Source organism: Chlorocebus sabaeus, chromosome 6 (assembly GCF_047675955.1).
Source record: "Chlorocebus sabaeus isolate Y175 chromosome 6, mChlSab1.0.hap1, whole genome shotgun sequence".
Classification (NCBI taxonomy): domain Eukaryota; kingdom Metazoa; phylum Chordata; class Mammalia; order Primates; family Cercopithecidae; genus Chlorocebus; species Chlorocebus sabaeus.
The window spans coordinates 18874764-18893305 of record NC_132909.1 but is presented as its reverse complement, the minus strand read 5'-3'; the positions used below and the strand labels follow the sequence as shown (position 1 = coordinate 18893305).

General features: G+C 50.0%; 2 protein-coding genes across 21 annotated transcripts in view; one reads left to right on the top strand and one right to left on the bottom strand.

The window, feature by feature from the left end:
- Nucleotides 1–8766, bottom strand: part of C6H19orf47 (chromosome 6 C19orf47 homolog) — a 56412-nt gene extending 47646 nt beyond the window's left edge. For 4 of the 15 annotated variants that reach the window (XM_073016453.1, XM_073016454.1, XM_007996830.3 and 1 more), the window contains exons 1-2: nt 8705–8728; nt 1632–1683 (exon numbers count right to left, since the gene is read on the bottom strand). In XM_073016453.1, coding sequence (XP_072872554.1) covers nt 1632–1650 — 19 coding nt within the window. In that variant the 5' untranslated portion in view covers nt 1651–1683; nt 8705–8728. Of the gene's footprint in view, nt 1–523; nt 619–1578; nt 1687–3252; nt 3549–7481; nt 7593–8591; nt 8665–8704 lie in introns of those variants that run through there. The other 11 variants (XM_073016445.1, XM_073016451.1, XM_073016448.1 and 8 more) reach the window with 11 other exon arrangements.
- A 144-nt stretch (nt 8767–8910) lies between these two features.
- The window catches only part of PLD3 (phospholipase D family member 3), a 31366-nt gene continuing 21734 nt past the window's right edge, over nt 8911–18542 (top strand). The window contains exon 1 of one of the 6 annotated variants that reach the window (XM_007996829.3): nt 8911–9033. The gene's annotated coding sequence lies outside the window, so the exon portion shown is untranslated. The remainder of the gene's footprint in view (nt 9034–18542) is intronic. The other 5 variants (XM_037991685.2, XM_007996828.3, XM_007996823.3 and 2 more) reach the window with 5 other exon arrangements.

Here is an 18542-nt window from a genome sequence, read left to right as displayed (position 1 = left end):
TCAATAGATCTTCCTAAATCAGATACACCTATGTAAACAGCACCCAAATCAAGAAACGAGATATTTCTAACACCTCAGAACCCCTTATATTCCCTTTGGAGTCTCTACTCACTCCTTCCCAGATGTAACCACCACCTTCTAACAAAATAGACTGATTTTGCCTGCTTCTATGCTTTATATGAATGGAATTATAAAGAATACAGGCAGCTAGGCACGGTGGCTCCCGTCTGTAATCCCAGCACTTTGGGAGGCCGAGGCAGGTGGATCACAAGGTCAAGAGATCGAGCCCATCCCAGCCAACATGATGAAACCCCGTCTCTAATAAAAATACAAAAATTAGTTGGGCGTGGTGGTGTGTGCCTGTAGTCCCAGCTACTTGGGAGGCTGAGGCTGGAGAATCACTTGAACCCAGGAGGCAGAGGTTGCATTGAGCCAAGATCGTGCCACTGCACTCCAGCCTGGTGACAGAGCAAGACTCTGTCTCAAAAAAAAAAAGGAATACAGGCCAGGCGCGGTGGCTCACCTGTGTAATCCCAGCACTTTGGGAGGCTGAGGCAGGAGGATCTCTTGAGCACAGGAATTCAAGACCAGCCTGGGCAACATGGCGAAACCCCATCTCTACAAAAAATATAAAAATTAGCCGGGCATGATGGTGCGTCCCTATAGTCCCAGCTACTCAGGAGGCTGAGATGGGAGGCTCACCTGAGCCTGGGAGGCGGAGGGTGCAGTGAGCCAAGATTACACCACTGCACTCCAGCATGGGCAACAAAGTGTGAGCCTGTCTCAAAAAAAAAAAAGGATATACTCAGACTTTGCTTCTTAATCACTCTTAAAACTATACAAATACATTTTATGGGCCAGGCATGATGGCTCACACCTGTAATCCCAGCACTTAGGGAGGCTAGAGAGGGCAGATCACCTGAGGTCAGGAGTTCAAGGCCAGCCTGGCCAACATGGTGAAACCCTGTCTCTACTAAAAATACAAAAATTAGCTGGGCGTGGTGGCACACGCCTGTAATCCCAGCTATTTGGGAAGCTGAGGCAGGAGAATCGCTTGAATCTGGGAGGTGGAGGTTGCAGTGAGCCGAGATCGTGCCACTGTACTCCAGCCTGGGCAACAAGAGTGAAATTCCATCTCAAAAAATTATACATATATAATATATTTTTCTACATTATAATAAATGTCAACATTTTTCAAAGCCACCAACTAATATCTGTGCCTTAGCAATCCCCAAATACAGAGCTTAAGGCTTGTGATAACAACAACATCTAAGGTTTGTTTAGAACTACACCCAAGCTTTTACATGCTGTAATCTCCTTAATCCCAGGATGTGGGAATATCATTTCCATTTCACTGAGAAAACCAAGGCTCTGTGAGGCCACGTGGGAGACCTGCTGGACTTCATAACCCACGTTCTTCACAGCTAAACTATACAGTCAGGAGAGAGATCCGGCAAGGAGGCGGGCAGGCCTCAAGCAGTTCCAGCCCCACCCTGCCACAGTCCTCAGAGTACAGCTGTTCCTGCCAATGACCCAGCCCTCCCTCCCCCACCCCCTCGTCCCCCACCAAGGCCATACCTCAAAAAGGGCAGTGGGGAGAGGGGGCCCTGGAGAGAAGGCCACAGACTCACCCATAGTCACGGAGACCATCGTCTCCCTGGCCCTGACACTGCTCCCTGGAGCCTGAAAGAGAAGAGAGGAGAGGGCCCATGAGTTGCTGCCGGCTGTGAGTGTTTGTCCCTCTCCTGTGCCTGTCTGCCTGCATGCCAGAGGAACGTTCCTGGGCTAGAGGCTCACCGCCCAGGAATAGCCTGGAGCAGCTGGCAGGAAGTCAGCCTGGGACAGAGCTGCCACCACCATCATCGCTTGTGCCTGAGACAAGGCCCAGGGACAGCAAATGTCCACAGTTCCATTCCCACACACCCCAAAAGGTTGGCTGGAAAAGGAGTGCAACAGAAATAAGACACTTCTGGCCAAAACTTTAACGATAAATACCAACCAAGCATGCTGGCTCATGCCTGTAATCCCAGCACTTTGGGAGGCCAAGATGGGAGGATCAATTGAGGCCACGAGTTCAAGACCAGCCTGGACAACACGGCAAGACCCTGTCTCAAAAAAAAAACAGGCTGGTCCAAAGGTAATGAATTATCTCAATTGACTGTTCATAGTCCCTTACAGATGGAACTCCTTATTCTACTCTTTCTCCCTTTCTCACTACTGCACTTGACTAGTCTTCAAACAAACCCAAAACCCTATTCACTGAGAACCTACTATGTGTAAGGCACTCTTAGGGATACCAAGGTGAACAAAGCCATGGAACTTAGCAGCTAGCTGGGTACAGGCGACAGGGGAGACAGAGAGTAAACAAGCCAAACAGTTAGTAGAGTACATTAGGAAGCTTTTAGTGCCATGGAGAAGACATGGAGGACCCGGGAAGGGAGTGGTTCTAATTTTCAACAGAGTGATCAGGGAAGACCTAAAGCAACATTTAGAGAGCTAAAGGGAGGGAAGCAATGAGCCATGTGGTTTTACAGAGAAAAAGTGTTCCAGAGGAAGGTACAGCAAGTCCAGCGCCCTGAGCCAGTGGCTCACCTGGCATGCTGGAGGGAAAGCAAGGAGCCAGCATGGCTGTAGTGGAGCGAGCAGGGAGGACACTGGGAGGAGACAGGTCACAGAAGTGGTGACCTGATCATGAGGCGTCCCAGAGAAGACATGGAAAACCAATTTTCCCTTACATTAGCAGATGGTAGAAAGGTGGTGTTAAAGACATTTTAGCACCAGTGGAGACTATCTCCATTAAAAGCAGTGCTGAATGGGAACTAAAGGAAGTAACTTTTTCATGTGCTGATTCAACGCTATCCGACTCCAAGATCACGGGGCCCACACTGCCCTGGCCAAAACTTCCTACTTAGCCCTCTGCCTCTTCCCTGACCCGGGTCCTCTGCCCTCTCCTCTCACTCTGCTCCCTTCTATCTATCGCAGCCCCCAGTACTGATCCTCCCTCACCCCTCCATGAGGTGCAGAAGCCCTCTGTCCCAGAACCTTCCTGTTCACAACCCCATAAAATCTGTCCTATCCCCTAACAGATTTTGATGGTATAATGGAGTGGTCAAGAGTAAGAACTCTGCAACCAGACTGTAGGGTTCAAATCCAGCTCTACCACTTATGAGCTGTGTGATCTCGGCAAGTGACTTCACCAGTCGGGCCATGGTGTCCCCATTTGTGAATTGGGAGGGTGCAAACATGACTTACCTTAGAGGACTGCTGTAAGAGCTAGATGAGTTTCTATGAATAAAAGCACTTGAGACAGTGCTTGGTGCCTACTAAGCACCCTGGAGGTGTTGTGCCTGGTCTCATCCTCCAGGCCTCCTCCCCCACACAGGTGCTTTGCCGGCCTCCCGTTTTTAGAGGATGTCACCTGTGCCTGGCATACCTGTCTCCTCCTGGCAACCTCTCCTTCCTTCTGCTCCACTGCCATCTACTTCGTGACCTTTCCCTAAGTCCCCACATATGAGACTCTCTTCTCTATCCTCAGCATTGTTAATCTTGCCCTTCCCTGGCTTCTGCTCAATTTTTTTTTTTTTTTTTTTTTTTTTGAGACAAAGTCTCACTCTGTCGCCCAGGCTGGAGTGCAGTGGTGTGATCTCGGCTCACTGCAAACTTCGCCTCCTGGGTTCAAGCAGTTCTCCAGCCTCAGCCTCCCGAGTAGCTGGGACCACAGGCACCCGCCACCACATCCAGCTAATTTTTGTATTTTTAGTAGAGACAGGGTTTCACCATGTTGGTCAGGCTGGTCTCGAACTCCTGACGTCAAGTGATCTGCCCACATCAGTTTCCCAAAGTGCTGGGATTACAGGCACCTGGTCTTCTGCTCAATCTCTTATTGATGAGTATGACCACAGACATCACTCTGTCCTGTATTCAACACTCTTAGATCCAATTTCCCTTCTGAATTTTACCACTGGCCAAAGACAACACAGGCCAGGCACAGTGGCTCATGCCTGTAATCCCAGCACTTTGGGAGATTGAGGCGGGTGGATCACCTGAGACCAGGAGTTTGAGATCAGCCTGGCCAACATGGTGAAAACCCATCTCTACTAAAATACAAAAATTAGCTGGACGTGATGGTGGGTGCCTGTAATCCCAGCTACTCCGCAGGCTGAGGCAGGAGAATCGCCTGAACCCAGGAGGCAGAGGTTGCAGGGAGCCGAGATCGCACCACTGCACTCTAGCCTGGGTGACAGAGAAAGACTCTGTCTCAAAAAAAAAAAAAAAAAAGAAAAGAAAATACAACATGCGGCCGGGCGCGGTGGCTCAAGCCTGTAATCCCAGCACTTTGGGAGGCCGAGACGGGCGGATCACGAGGTCAGGAGATCGAGACCATCCTGGCTAACATGGTGAAACCCCGTCTCTACTAAAAATACAAAAAACTAGCCGGGCGAGGTGGCAGGCGCCTGTGGTCCCAGCTACTCGGGAGGCTGAGGCAGGAGAATGGCGTGAACCTGGGAGGCGGAGCTTGCAGTGAGCTGAGATCCAGCCACTGCACTCCAGCCTGGGCGACAGAGCGAGACTCCGTCTCAAAAAAAAAAAAAAAAGAAAATACAACATGCATCTCTCAAAGAACAGAGCACGGAGAGGTCTCAGTAAGTCAGACAGAACATCTCACAAACCAAGCACTAACTATGCATCAGGACCAGGGCCAAGCATCATGCAGATGCATCCCAACAGCTCAGTGAGTGAGGACTATTATTAGCCCTGTTTTTACGGATGAAAAACCTCAACTCATTGAGGTGCAGTCATTTGTCAAATGGCACATCTAGCAACTAACCTTACTGGGATTCAAAAACAAGTTCTTCCTGATTCCGATGCCCATGGAGTAACTCCCATTGAGTGTTTACTATGCACCAGGAACTGAGCATATACACATCTCAGTGACTCCTCACAACCACCCTCAGAAAAATGGAAAAATGAGTCCCAAGTTACAGATGAGAATGGCAGGTCCAAGATCACACAGCAAAAGGCTGGGCGCAGTGGCTCAGGCCTGTCATGCCAGCACTTTAGGGGCAGGAGGATCCCTTGAGCCTAGGAGTTCAAGATCATACAGCAAGTAAAGGCAGCAGCAGGACTTGGACCCCAGGCAGTCCAATGGCTATGGTTCATGCTGATTGACGGATTACTACAAGCCAGGTACTACAGTCTGTTTTTCAATGTCTCAGTTAATGCTAACCAGAATCCTTTAAATATTGGTATTCTTCCCTAAGTGCTACAGATCCTACTGGATTCAATTTCCTCCCTCTCTCCACAATCCTAAAAGCCCATCTCCCGCAATGACTTTCTGAATAAGAAAAATTATAATAATGGTCATTTTAAAGACGGCAGCTCCCAAAACTCAAGGAATTACCACATACCAGGCTCCATGTGCTAAGCCCTTAGGAGACCTGTATCCAAATCCCAATTTTACCACGTCCTAATCCTGACTCTGGACAAGTAGCTTAACCTTTCTGACCTCACTTCCTCAACTGTACAATAAGAATGGCAAGGCCGGGTATGGTGACTGACACCTGTAGTCCTAGCATTTTGGGAGGCCGAAGCAGGAGGATCTCTGGAGCCCAGGATTTTGAGGCCAGCCTGGGCGATACAGTGACACCCTGTCACTGTTGAAAAAAGGAAAAAAAAAAAAAAAAAAAGCCAGGCACAGCGGCTCATGCCTGTAATCCCAGCACTTTGGGAGGCCGAGGTGGGTGGATCACCTGAGGTCAGGGGTTTGAGACCAACCTGACCTCCTGGCCTGGCCAATATGGTGAAGGCCCATCTCTACCAAAAATACAAAAATTAGCCGGGCATGGTAGCGCATGCCTGTAATCCCAGCTACTTGGGAGGCTAAGGTGGGAGAATTGCTTCAACCCTGGCGGGGCAGAGGTTGCAGTGAGCCAAGAGTATGCCACTTCACTCCAGCATGGGCAACAGAGTGAGACTCTGCCTCAAAAAAAAGAAGAAAAGAAAAGAAAGGTGGCTGGGCACAGTGGCTCAGCCACTGTGTAATCTCAGTGAGATTACAGGCACAGTGCCTGTAATCTCAGTGAGATTACAGGCACAGTGCCTGTAATCTCAATGCTTTGGGAGGCCAAGGCGGGTGGATTACAAGGTCAGGAGTTTGAGACTAGCCTGGCCAACATGGTGAAACTCCGCCTCTACTAAAAATACAAAAAATTAGCCAGGTGTGGTGGCTAATCCCAGCAATATGGTGATACCCCGTCTCTACTAAAAATACAAAAATTAGCTGGGTGTGGTGGCGGGTGCCTGTGGTCCCAGCCACTTGGGAGGCTGAGGCAGGAGAACCGCTTGAACCCAGGAGGCGAAGGTTGCAGTGAGCCGAGATCACCCCACTGCACTCCAGAGGCTACAGTGAGCCGAAACTGTACCACTATACTCCAGCCTGGGCAACAGTGAGACTCCATCTCAAAAAAAAAAAAAAAAAAAGTGAGAGTACCCATTCCTGGCCAGCACGGTGGCTCATGCCTGTAATTCCAGCACCTTGGGAGGCCAAGGCAGGTGGATCACAAGGTCAGGAGTTCGAGACCAGCCTGGCCAACATAGTGAAACCCCATCTCTACAAAAATTAGCCAGGCATGGTGGTGGACACCTGTAATCCTAGCTACTCAGGAGGCTGAGGCAGGAGAATTGCTTGAGCCTGGGAGGCAGAGGTTGCAGTAATCCCAGATCGCACCACTGCACTCCAGCCTGAGCTACAGAGTGAGACCTTGTCTCAAAACAAAATAAATAAAATAAATAATAAAAAATAAAAATAAAAAAACACCATCTCGAAATTAAAAAAAGGTCTTTTTTTTGAGATGGAGTCCCACTCTGTCACCCAGGCTGTAGTGCAGCGGTGTGATCTCGCCTCACTGCAACCCCTGCCTCCCAGGTTCATGCAATTCTCCTGCCTTGGCCACCCAAGTAGCTGGGATTACCACCACCATGCCCGGCTAATTTTTTGTATTTTTAGTAGAGACAGGGTTTCACCATGTTAGCCAGGATGGTCTCGATCTCCTGACGTCGTGATCCGCCCGTCTTGGCCTCCCAAAGTGCTGGGATTACAGGTGTGAGCCACCGCACCCAGCCAAGGACCCATTCTTAACAGTGTTACAGGGATTAAACGAGTTAATAAACAGAGTCCTTAGAACGAAGATGCACAGCAGGTGGTAAGTGTGATGTTAAGTGTGCATCAAAATAAAACAAATCTTCAGTGATCTAGGGAAACAGTGGGACGGACAGTCACTGACTTAATGCTAGTTGTATACAAAGGGTGAGCTGGGAACAAGCATAAGGACAACTTGATGGGGGTTGATGGGATCTGACAACAGGGAATCACACAGTACAAGTTCTGAACAGTATTCCTATTCAAAGGGAATACGTTTTTCAATTATCTTTCCATTTCGGTGTACAATGTAACAGGCTGTTCAGTTTCCATTGTATTTTACCTGAACTTTTCTTTCCTCTCATGGCCAGCAATGCTAGTTTTTCATTGAAGACAGCAATGCGCCGAGCACGGTGGCTCCCAGCACTTTGTGAGGCCGAGGTGGGCGGATAACCTGAAGTCAGAAGTTCGAGACCAGCCTGACCAACATGGAGAAACCCCATCTCTACTAAAATACAAAAAAATTAGCACGGCGTGGTGGCGCATGCCTGTAAAATCCCAGCTACTCGGGAGGTTGAGGCAGAAGAATCACTTGAACCCGGGAGGCAGAGGTTGCCGTGAGCGAGATCGCACTCCAGCCTGGGCAACAAGTTAGAAACTCGGTCTCAAAAAAGAAGAAGAAGAAGAAGACAGCAATGCAAATTTGCCTTCTCAAATTAATTTACTGGGGGAAAAATGCACTAGTCATGATCAAGAAAAAGAAAAAAACTAATACTTCAGGACTCAGCAAAATTGGTCAAATAGTAAGTGGCAGGATGTCGATTTTCTCGGCTCCAGTCCTAAGTTTTTCCTATTGCTGTCTCTGAGCTTTCACCCCCTACTCCCCTGGAATTCCCAGCTACACCAATGACTCTCAGAATCATTATCATTATAGTCCCAATCCACGAGCTCTCACTGTGCCAGCCCCTCTGCTTAAAATCTCTACACACACACACTTCGTCAGAATCCTCAAGACGATCCTATGATACTGGGACTATCTGCTCTCACGGTACAGATGAGAAAAAAAGGGGTTCAAGGAAGCGAAGACACAGGCCCCACTGCCTCACAGTGGAGCGGGACTTGAACCAAAATCCGACCGCTTCCAAACCCAACAATTTTTCATACTAAGCGCAAACATCAATACTAACAATAGTATAGTAACGAAGTGAGCGTTATGCGGAGGAGCTGAGCTAAGGGATCCAACGTACACGACCTGACTTCTCACTCCCATTTATAAAGCCGATGATACAGTCAGATTCTAACCCCCATTCCACAGGGGAGGAAACTGAGGCTCAGAGAAACAAATCGTACGTCCGAAGCCGTACAGCAGAGCCCGAACTGAGTCCAGAGCTCCGGACGCCACCCGTCCCTACCGCAACCGGCCCAGTCCCACCACCCCCGGCCCGCGCCTCACCTGGCCCACCGGGCCCGCGCCCACTCGCGCCGCCCGCCCTCCCTCCCGGCGGCGCCAACTGTCAGACACTCCACCCCCGGCCCGGGCTGCCCGCCCCGGAAGCACCCCCTCACCGCAGGAAGCTGAACTGACCCGCCCGCGGCCGCTCTAGCCCACCAGGCCGCCACCAGCGAGAGTGCGGCCATAACCGTCACGTGACCGCCCACCGTCACCAGCAGGAGTGCGGGCGTATACGTCACGTGACCTCCCACTTGCGCCGAGCTCTCTCCTCAGCCCGACGCCAGAGAGCGGCGCGGCCAATGAGAAAGGCGCATGCCTGGCCCCCGCGGGCCCGCAGTCTAGCAGTAGTGCGCCTGCGCGCGGCTAGGGGGCGGTCAGGCGGGGATACATCCTGGAAGGTTCGTGTGGGGCTGGGTGCCGGAGTGGGAGACGTGGAGTGCAGGTACTGTGCGATCTAGGGGCGCGGCGCCTCGGCTACCCTCCTCGTGTTGTCCTCCCCGCTATAATGCATCGCCTCCCTTATGTCGTCCTCGGTCCCTTTATGTCACCATTCCTCTCTTTCTGTCTCATCCCTCTTAAATCGTCACAACTCCCCTTCTGTCGCCATCACCCTCTTTAAAGTCGCCATCAACGCCCTTAACTCGCTTTCCTTCCCCTTAAGCCCTCTGCCACCATAGGTCGTAATCGCTCCCTTTAAATGCGTCATCGCCGTGTGTTACCTGCATCCCGCTTTTGTTGCCATTTCTCCTTTATAAAATCCTCATTTCTCTTAAACCCTCATCATACCCCCAAGTCACCTTCGCATGGCTACTGTCCCCATCGCTCTTCTTAAATCGCGCTAATGCAGCCCTTATGTCATCATTACCCCTTATGTCTTTGTCCCTCCCTTGGCATCACCGTTCCTCTGACAGTCACCATCCATTCCTCACGTTTCCAGCTTTCCCCATAAGGAGCCACCCAGACTTACAGTTATTTTTCTTCCCTCCGTGTCTTCGTCATTTCCCTGTATCACAGCTCACATAACATACAGGGTACTGCAGCCCATTACCTGGGGAGTGTCAGAATCCCAGCCCCACCACTACACCTCTGGATACCTTGACTACCTTATGGCACCTTTCCAATCCCAGCTTCATCTGCAAAATGCACGTGGGGACATCCACATCAGGGCTGAGTGTGACAATTCTGTGAGTTTATTCTTGTGGCAGGCTGGGCTTGACATGGTGTTTTTAGCTAATATTGTTATTAACCATGTCACCCTCCGCCCGGTGCAGTGGCTCACGCCTGTAATCCCAGCACTTTGGGAGGCCAAGGTGGGTGGATCACCTGATGTCGGGAGTTCGAGACCAGCCTGATCAACATGGAGAAACGCTGTCTCTCCTAAAAATACGAAATTGGCCGGGGGTAGTGGTGCATGCCTATAATCCCAGCTACTCCAGAGGCTGAGACAGGAGAATGGCTTGAACCTGGGAGGTGGAGGTTGCGGTGAGCCGAGATCGCGCCATTGCACTCCAGCCTGGGCGACAAGAGCGAAACTCAGTCTCAATAATAATAATAATCAACCATGTCACCCTCACCCTCATCCAGTCACCTTCATCATATCCTCATGGTCACTCTCCCCCTCTCCCCAGCTGCCCTCATCATTCCCGGGGTGTCATCATGGACCTCGTATCAGGACAGAGTCTCCATGTTACCCTCACCTCTGCCACGTCACCACACCTGTGGCAGTGGCCCATTGGCCATTGTGAACCTTGCTTCTGTAAATACTTAATCCCTATCTCGTTCTCTTATGGGATTGAGTGAATTCCTCCACTCCCAAAAATGAAAGCATTTAGCTGGTGCTGTGAGGGTTGAGGAGGGCTTGGTGAGGGGGAGACTGTAGGTAACTTAGGCCCAGAGTTCCCTGGGCTTTTAGAATTAGAACTATGGAGAGATGAAGCCTGTTTCTCCCACATTGAAGTCACACCTCATCAGTCCTAGGCTGGACGAGGTGGCTCTTGCCTGTAATGCCAGCATTTTGGGAGGCCAAGACAGACGGATCACTTGAGGCAAGGGGTTTGAGACCAGCCTGGCCAACAGGGTAAAACCCCATTTCAACTAAAAAAAAAAAAAAAAAAAAAATTAGACAGATGTGATGGCACATGCCTGTACTCCCAGCTAGCTACTCGGGAAGCTGAGGCAGGAGAATCCCTTGAAGCCTGGAGGTGGAGGCTGCAGTGAGCTGAGATCGCCCTACTGCCTTCCAGACTGGGCAACAGAGCGAGACTGTCTCCAAAAAAAGAAAAATGAAGCAAAAAACAAAACAATACAAAAACAGACCTGCCTGGGCAAATAGCAAGACCCCATCTCTACAAAAAAAAAAAATTTTTTTTTTAATTAAATGGACACAGTGATGTGCACCTGTAGTTGCAGCTACTCAGGAGGCTGAGGTGGGAGGATCACTAAGCCCAGGAGTTTGAGGCTGCAGTGAGCTATGATTGTGCTACTGCACTCCAACTTGGGTGACAGAGTGAGACACCATCTCTAAAAAAACATTAAAGTGGTTGGGTACAGTGATTGGCTCACACTTGTAATCCCAAAACTTTGGAAGGTCAAGATGGGAGGATTGCTTGAGGTTGTGAGTTCAAGACCTGCCTGGGCAACACAGCAAAACCCCATCTCTACAAAAAAAAAAGGAAAAGCCAGACGTGATTGCTCACACTTGTAATCCCAACACTTTGGGAGGCCAAGGCAGGCAGATCATTTGAGGCTAGGAGTTTGAGACCAGCCTGGCCAACGTGGTGAAATACCATCTCTACTAAAAATCAAAAATTAGCCGGGCATGGTGACACTCACCTATAGTCCCAGCTTCTTGGGAGGCTGAGGCAGGAGAATCACCAGAACCCAGGAGGTGGAGGTTGCAGGGAGCCGAGATCGCGCCACTGCACTCTGGCCAGGATGACTGAGCGAGACTCCGTCTCAAAAAAAAAAAAAAAGTGGCAGGGCACAGTGGCTCACGCCTGTAATCCCAGCACTTTGGGAGGCCAAGGCGGGCGGATCACAAGGTCAAGAGATTGAGACCATCCTGGCTAACACGGTGAAACCCCGTCTCTACTAAAAATACAAAAAATTAGCAGGGCATGGTGGCGGGCGCCTGTAGTCCCAGCTACTTGGGGAGGCTGAGGCAGGAGAATGGCGTGAACCCAGGAGGTGGAGCTGGCAGTGAGCCGAGATCGTGCCTCTGCACTCTAACCTGAGTGACAGAGCAAGACTCTGTCTCAAAAAAAAAAAACAAAACAAAACAAAAACAAAATTAGCCGGGCTTGGTGGCACATGCCTGTAATCCCAGCTACTTGGGAGACTGAGACAGGAGAATCACTTGAACCTGGGAGGCAGAGGTTGCAGTGAGCCGAGATCGCGCCATTGCACTCTAGCCTGGGCAGCAAGAGCGAGACTCCGTCTCAAAAAAAAACAAAACAAAACAAAAAAGAACTACATGATCTTGGGCAACTGGCTTAACCTCCCTGCGCCTCGGTTACTGCATCTGCAATATGGGAATGAAAACACAAATTAATCATTCTGCACATAATTCTTAAGCATGTGCTGTCTATGTGCTCAACACTGCTAGGCATTGGGGACACCTCAATGAACAGTACAGACAAAAATATCTTGGCCGGGCGCAGTGGCTCACACCTGTAATCCAAGCACTTTAGGAGGCCGAAGCAGGTGGATCACCTGAGGTCAGGAGTTTGAGACCAGCCTGGACAACATGGTGAAACCCCATCTCTATTAAAAATGCAAAAATTACCCAGGCATGGTGGCGCACCCTTATAATCCGAGCAACTTGGGAGGCTGAGGTTAGAATTGCTTGAACCCGGCAGGCGGAGGCTGCAGTGAGTTGAGATCGCACCACTGCACTCCGGCCTGGGTGACAAAGTGAGACCCTGTCTCCAAAAAAAAAAAAATCTGGCCTTATAGAGTGTCCTAAACTCTAGTAAGGGTAAGAGGCAATAGGTAAATAGGAAAGTAGATTATTGGATGTATTAGAAGGGGCATGGGGAATGTGGGGTCAAGGTTGTAATTTTAAATAGGGTGGTCAAGGAAAGCTTTCTGAGAAGGTGACATTTGAACCAAAGACTTGAAGGAGAAGAGAGAGTGGGGCCGGGCACGGTGGCTGATGCCTGTGATCACAGCACTTTGGGAGGCTGAGGAAGGCGGATCACTGGAGCTCAGGAGTTTGCAGTCAGCCTGGGCAACATAGCGAAACCCCATCTCTACAAAAACTAAGCAGGTATGGTGGTGTGCACCTGTGGTCTCAGCTGTGTGGGAGGCTGAGAGGTGGGGGGATCGCTTGAGCCTGGGAGTTTGAGGCTGCAGTGAGCCATGATTTTGCCACTACACTCCAGCCTGGGCAACAGAGGGAGACTGTCTCAAAAATAAACAACAAAAGAAAACGGCTGGGCATGGTGGCTCATGCCTATAATGCCAGCACTTTGGGAGGCCAAGGCCGGTGGATCACCTGAGGTCAGGAGTTCGAGACCAGCCTGACTAATATGGTGAAACCCTGTCTCTACTAAAAATACAAAAAAATTAGCCAGGCATAGTGGCAGACACCTATAATCCCAGCTATTCGGGAGGCAGAGGCAGGAGAATCGCTTGAACCTGGGAAGCGGAGGTTGCAGTGAACTGAGATTGCACCATTGCACTCCAGCCTGGGCGACAGAGTCAGATTCTTTTTTTTTTTTTTTTTTTTTTTTTGAGACGGAGTCTCGCTCTGTCGCCCAGGCTGGAGTGCAGTGGCCGGATCTCAGCTCACTGCAAGCTCCGCCATCCGGGTTCACGCCATTCTCCTGCCTCAGCCTCCCGAGTAGCTGGGACTACAGGCGCCCGCCACCTCGCCCGGCTAGTTTTTTGTATTTTTAGTAGAGACGGGGTTTCACCGTGTTAGCCAGGATGGTCTCGATCTCCTGACCTCATGATCCACCCGTCTCGGCCTCCCAAAGTGCTGGGATTATAGGCTTGAGCCACCGCGCCCGGCCCAGAGTCAGATTCTATCTCAAAAAAAAAAGAGAGAGAGAAAGAAAGAATGACAGCCCTCTGGGGGAAGAGCATGCTAGGCAGAGAGAACAGCAAAAGCAAAGTCATTGAGGTAGGAGCAAGCTTGGAATATTTAAGGAATAGCAAGGAGGTCAGTGAGAGAGGAGAGGGGCAAGAGATGATGTTGGAGGGGCGATGGGGCACATCGTGGAAGGCCTTGTGAGCCATGCAGAAGACTGACTTTTACTCCAAGTGAGGTGGGAGCCACAGGAGGATGTGGAGCTGAGGAGGGATGCGGTCCAGTGTGACATGAAGCCATCACCCTGAGCTGTGGCAGCTCCAGAACTTCTACCCAGGATCGACTAGTGAGAGGCAGCCTTGTTGGAAAGACAGCCAGAATCTTCAGTCCGCACTCACATATTCTTTATGTTGGGAGAAAGTTTCAAATATCCCTGTCAAAGATCGAGGCCGGGCATGGTGGCTCATGCCGGTAATCCCAGCACTTTGGGAGGCTGAGGCGGGCGGATCACTTGAGGTCAGGAGTTCCAGACCAGCCTGACCAACGTGGTGAAACCCCACCTCTACCAAAAGTATAAAAAATTAGGTGGGCGTTGTGGTGGGTGCCTGTAATCCCAGCTATTCAGGAGGCCGAGGCAGGAAAAGCCCTCGAACCTGAGAGGTGGAGATTGCAGTGAGCTGAGATCTCGCCACTACACTCTAGCCTGGGCGAGAGAGCAAGACTCCATCTCAAATAAATAAATAAATATTAATAAAAACTGGAGAGCAGGCTAGGGAAATGCTAATGGAGTTTTTGAGAGGCCAGCGCCACCACGGGGTTCAGCTCTGTCCTGGAGGGTAGGGGGGCAGGCAGCAGAGGATCTACAGATGACGAACAACAGGAGAGGCAGCTGTCATGGGGCATCTGTCCCTAGAAGCTTGAGGCAGCTTGGGTTCAAATCCTTGCTCCATTTCCTCTCCTTTTCTTATTTTTTTTTTTTAACCAAAGTCCAGGTCCCAGGCTTACCCCATATCCTGTCTATGTCTCTTTGTACCTGTGACTTCACCTCTCTGGATCCTTAATTCCCTAAGTGGGAGTTTTAAGAGGACTGTTGTGAAAATTAAATATATTAAGTCCAATTTAAAACAATAAAACAAATATATTAAGTGCTTTGAGGCCAGGCCCAGTGGCTTATGCCTGTAATCCCAGCACTTTGAGAGGCTGAGGTAAGCAGATCACTTGAGCCCAGCAGTTCCATGGCAGCCTGGGCAATATGGTGAGATCCCGACTCTACAAAAAAATAAAAAACTAGCTGGGCGTGGTGGCACACACCTGTGGTCCTAGCTACTTGGGAGGCTGAGGCAGGGGGACCACTTGAGCCCAGGAGTTCCAGGCTGCAGTGAGATGTGTTCCCACCACTGCATTCCAGCCTGGGCAACAGAGCAAGGAGACCCTGTCTCAAAAAAAAAAAATCAAAAATAAATGCAAGAAGCCCCACTGTCTCACTCCACACCCTGCACTTCTATAGGCTCACGCCTCCCTCAGGTCACAGGGTCCCTCACGTGATGTGATGAAGGGAGATTTTGCATTGTTTGTTCATGAATTAGTTCAACAGTGTACTACCCTGGAATACAACTGAGCTCTGGGTTCAAATTCCCGGCCGATGTCTATAATCCCAGCACTTTGGGAGACTGAGGTGGGCAGATCACTTGAGGTCAGGAGTTCGAGACCAGCCTGGCCAATATGGTGAAACACTGTCTTTACTAAAAATACAAAAATGAGCGAGGCATAGTGGTGGCCACCTGTAATCCCACCTACGCGGGAAGCTGAGACGCGAGAATCATTTGAACCTGGGAGATGGAGGTTGCTCTGAGCTGAGAACCTGCCACTGCACTGCAGTCTGGACAACAGAGTGAGACTCCGTCTCAAAAAACAATCTTCCAACTGACAAACCAATGCTGTGCAACTTAAGCAGGCAATTTCCCTGAGCCCTGCCACCTCATCTGAAAACAGACGGTAACACTGCTTTGCCCTAAACTTACCATGTTACTATTTTTTTTATTTTTTTTTATTTTTTTTTATTTTTCTTTTTTTTGAGATGGATTCTCAGTCTGTCACCCAGGCTGGAGTGCTGTGGCGCAGTCTTGGCTCACTGCAAGCTCCGCCTCCCAGGTTCATGCCGTTCTCCTGCCTCAGCCTCCTGAGTAGCTGGGACTGCAGGCACCCGCCACCATGCCCGGCTGATTTTTTGTATTCTTAGTAGAGATGGGGTTTCACTGTGTTAGCCAGGATGGTCTCGATCTCCTGACCTCATGATTTGCCCACCTCGGCCTCCCAAAGTGCTGGGATTACAGGTGTGAGCTACTGCGCCCAGCCCTACCATCTTATTATTTTTCTTTCTTTCTTTATCTTTTTGCGACACGGTCTTGCTCTCTCACCGAGGCCGGAGTGCAGTGGCGCAGTCATGGCTCACTGCATACCCAAACTCCCAGGCTCAAGACATCCTCCTGCTACAGCCTCCCATGTAGCTAGGGCTACAGGCATGTACCACCATCCCCAGCTAATTTTTTAGCCTTTTTATTTATTTTTTATTTTGTATTTATTTATTTATTTAGAGACAGAGTCTCGTTCTGTCGCCCAGGCTGGAGTGCAGTGGCACGATCTCGGCTCTCTGCAACCTCCACCTCCCAGGTTCAAGCAATTCCCCTGCCTCAGCCTCCTGAGTAGCTGCGATTACAGGCGTGCACCACCAGGCCCGGCTAATTTTTGTATTTTTAGTAGAGACGGGATTTCACCATGTTGGTCAGGCTGGTCTCGAACTCCTGACCTTGTGATCCAACCGCCTTGGACTCCCAAAGTGCTGGGATTACAGGCGTGAGCCACTGCACCTGGCCTAGCCTTTTGATTTTTTTGTAGAGACAAGATGTCAATTTGTTGCCCAGGCTGCCCAGGTCCCAAACTCCTGGGCTCAAGTGATCCTCCTGCTTTGGCCTCCTAAAGTGCTGGAATTACAGGTGGGAGTGAGCAACTGTGCCCAGCCATGTTGTTATTATTTTTTTATTTTTCATTGAGACACTGTCTCGCTGTCACCCAGGCTGGCATGCAGTGGTGTGAACTCAGTTCACTGCAACCTCTGCCTCCCTGGTTCAAGCAGTTCTCCTGCCTCAGCCTCCCAAGTACCTGGAATTACAGGTGCGCACCACCACGCCTGGCTAATTTTTGTATTTTTAACAGAGATGTGGTTTCACTGTGTTGGCCAGGCTGGTCTCCAGCTCCTGACCTCTGGTGATCCGCCTGCCTCGGCCTCCCAGAGTGCTGGGATTACAAGTGTGAGCCACCGCTCCTGGCTATGTTATTTTTGGTTTTGTGGTGTTGTTTTGAGACTGAGTCTCACTCTGTCGCCCAGGCTACAGTGCAGTGGCGTGATCTCAGCTCACTACAACCTCCGCCTCCCAGGTTCAAGAAATTCTCATGCTTCAGCCTCCCAAGTAGCGGAACTATAGGTGCACACCACCACGCCCTGCTAATTTTTGTAGTTTTAGTAGAGACAGGGTTTCACTGTGTTAGCCAGCATGGTCTCGAACTCTTTACCTCAAGTGATCCACCCACCTCCCAAAGTGCTGGGATTACAGTCATGAGCCACCATGCCCAGCCCTATTATTATTTTTGAGCTGGGACATAAGCCTTTGGCAGTTGTGATGCCACTGTCTCCCTCCCCTGCTCTATTTTTTTCCAAGGCACATTCCATGTATTTCACTCATTTATTCTCACTCCCTTAAGAATAACATCTTTAGGAAGAATTTTTTTCCTTTTTTTTTTTTTTTTTTTTTTTTTTTTTGGAGACAGAGTTTCGCTCTTGTTGCCCAGGCTGGAGTACAGTGGCGCAATCTCAGCTCACCGCAACCTCTGCCTCCCAGGTTCAAGCGATTCTCCTGCCTCAGCCTCCCAAATAGCTGGGATTACAGACATGCGCCACCACGCCGGCTAATTTTGTGTTTTTAGTAGAGACGGGGTTTCTCCATGTTGGTCAGGCTGGTCTCGAACTGCCGACCTCAGGTGATCCGCCCGCCTCAGCCTCCCACAGTGCTTGGATTACAGGTGTGAGCCACCATGCCAGCTCCTTTTTTTTTTTTTTTTTTTTTTCTCTGTAATCTCAGTTTCTGGAGCAGGGCTTGTCAGCAAGTCATTACTGATTAAATATTAGTTGAATTAATAGATTAACTGGCCACTGAGCACCTGGTATGCACTTTCCTATGTTCCATGGCACTGGGGACATGGCAGTGAGTTAGACAGCCTGGCCCTGCCATCATAGGGCTCGCAGTCAAATAGGAGAGACGAACCCATCACTAGGCACTGCCAGCTGATCACAGCACTGATTTTGAGCAGGAGTGGGACACCTTAGATTTTTGTAGTTCCAATTTAGAAGTATTCACCATTCATGATACTTTTTTGGACCTATTTAATTGTTTTTCGGACTGATCATCTTCTCTCCCTAGGAGGCATAGGTAGAGGGATCAGGTCTGGGAAAGGGAGGCCCAGGGGACTGTGTGAGCCCAGAGGGCTTCATGGAGGAGATGGTACGTGAGTGGATAGAAATGAGCAAGGTGTGCTCGGCTGGAAAAGCAGCTGTGGGAGGGTCCGGTGATGAAAGTGTGGTTTTGGTTCAAGGAACTGAAAGATCATAACTATGGCTGGGGTGGGAAGAACAGTGAGAGAGTAGACCAAAGAGGTCATTCAGGGAAGATCATTCAAGGCCCTGGCAGCCACAGTGACGAGCTGAGACTGTGTTTTTGAGCAGGAGAGGGATATGTCAACTTCATGTGGAGGGGGATCCAAGGGAGGTGGCTGGAGTGAGGACACAGGTGGGAGAGACTAGGTCAGAGCTAGTGGGGAGAGTGATTTGGAGAGACCCTCACAGGGCCAAGTCGACAAGTTGTTGG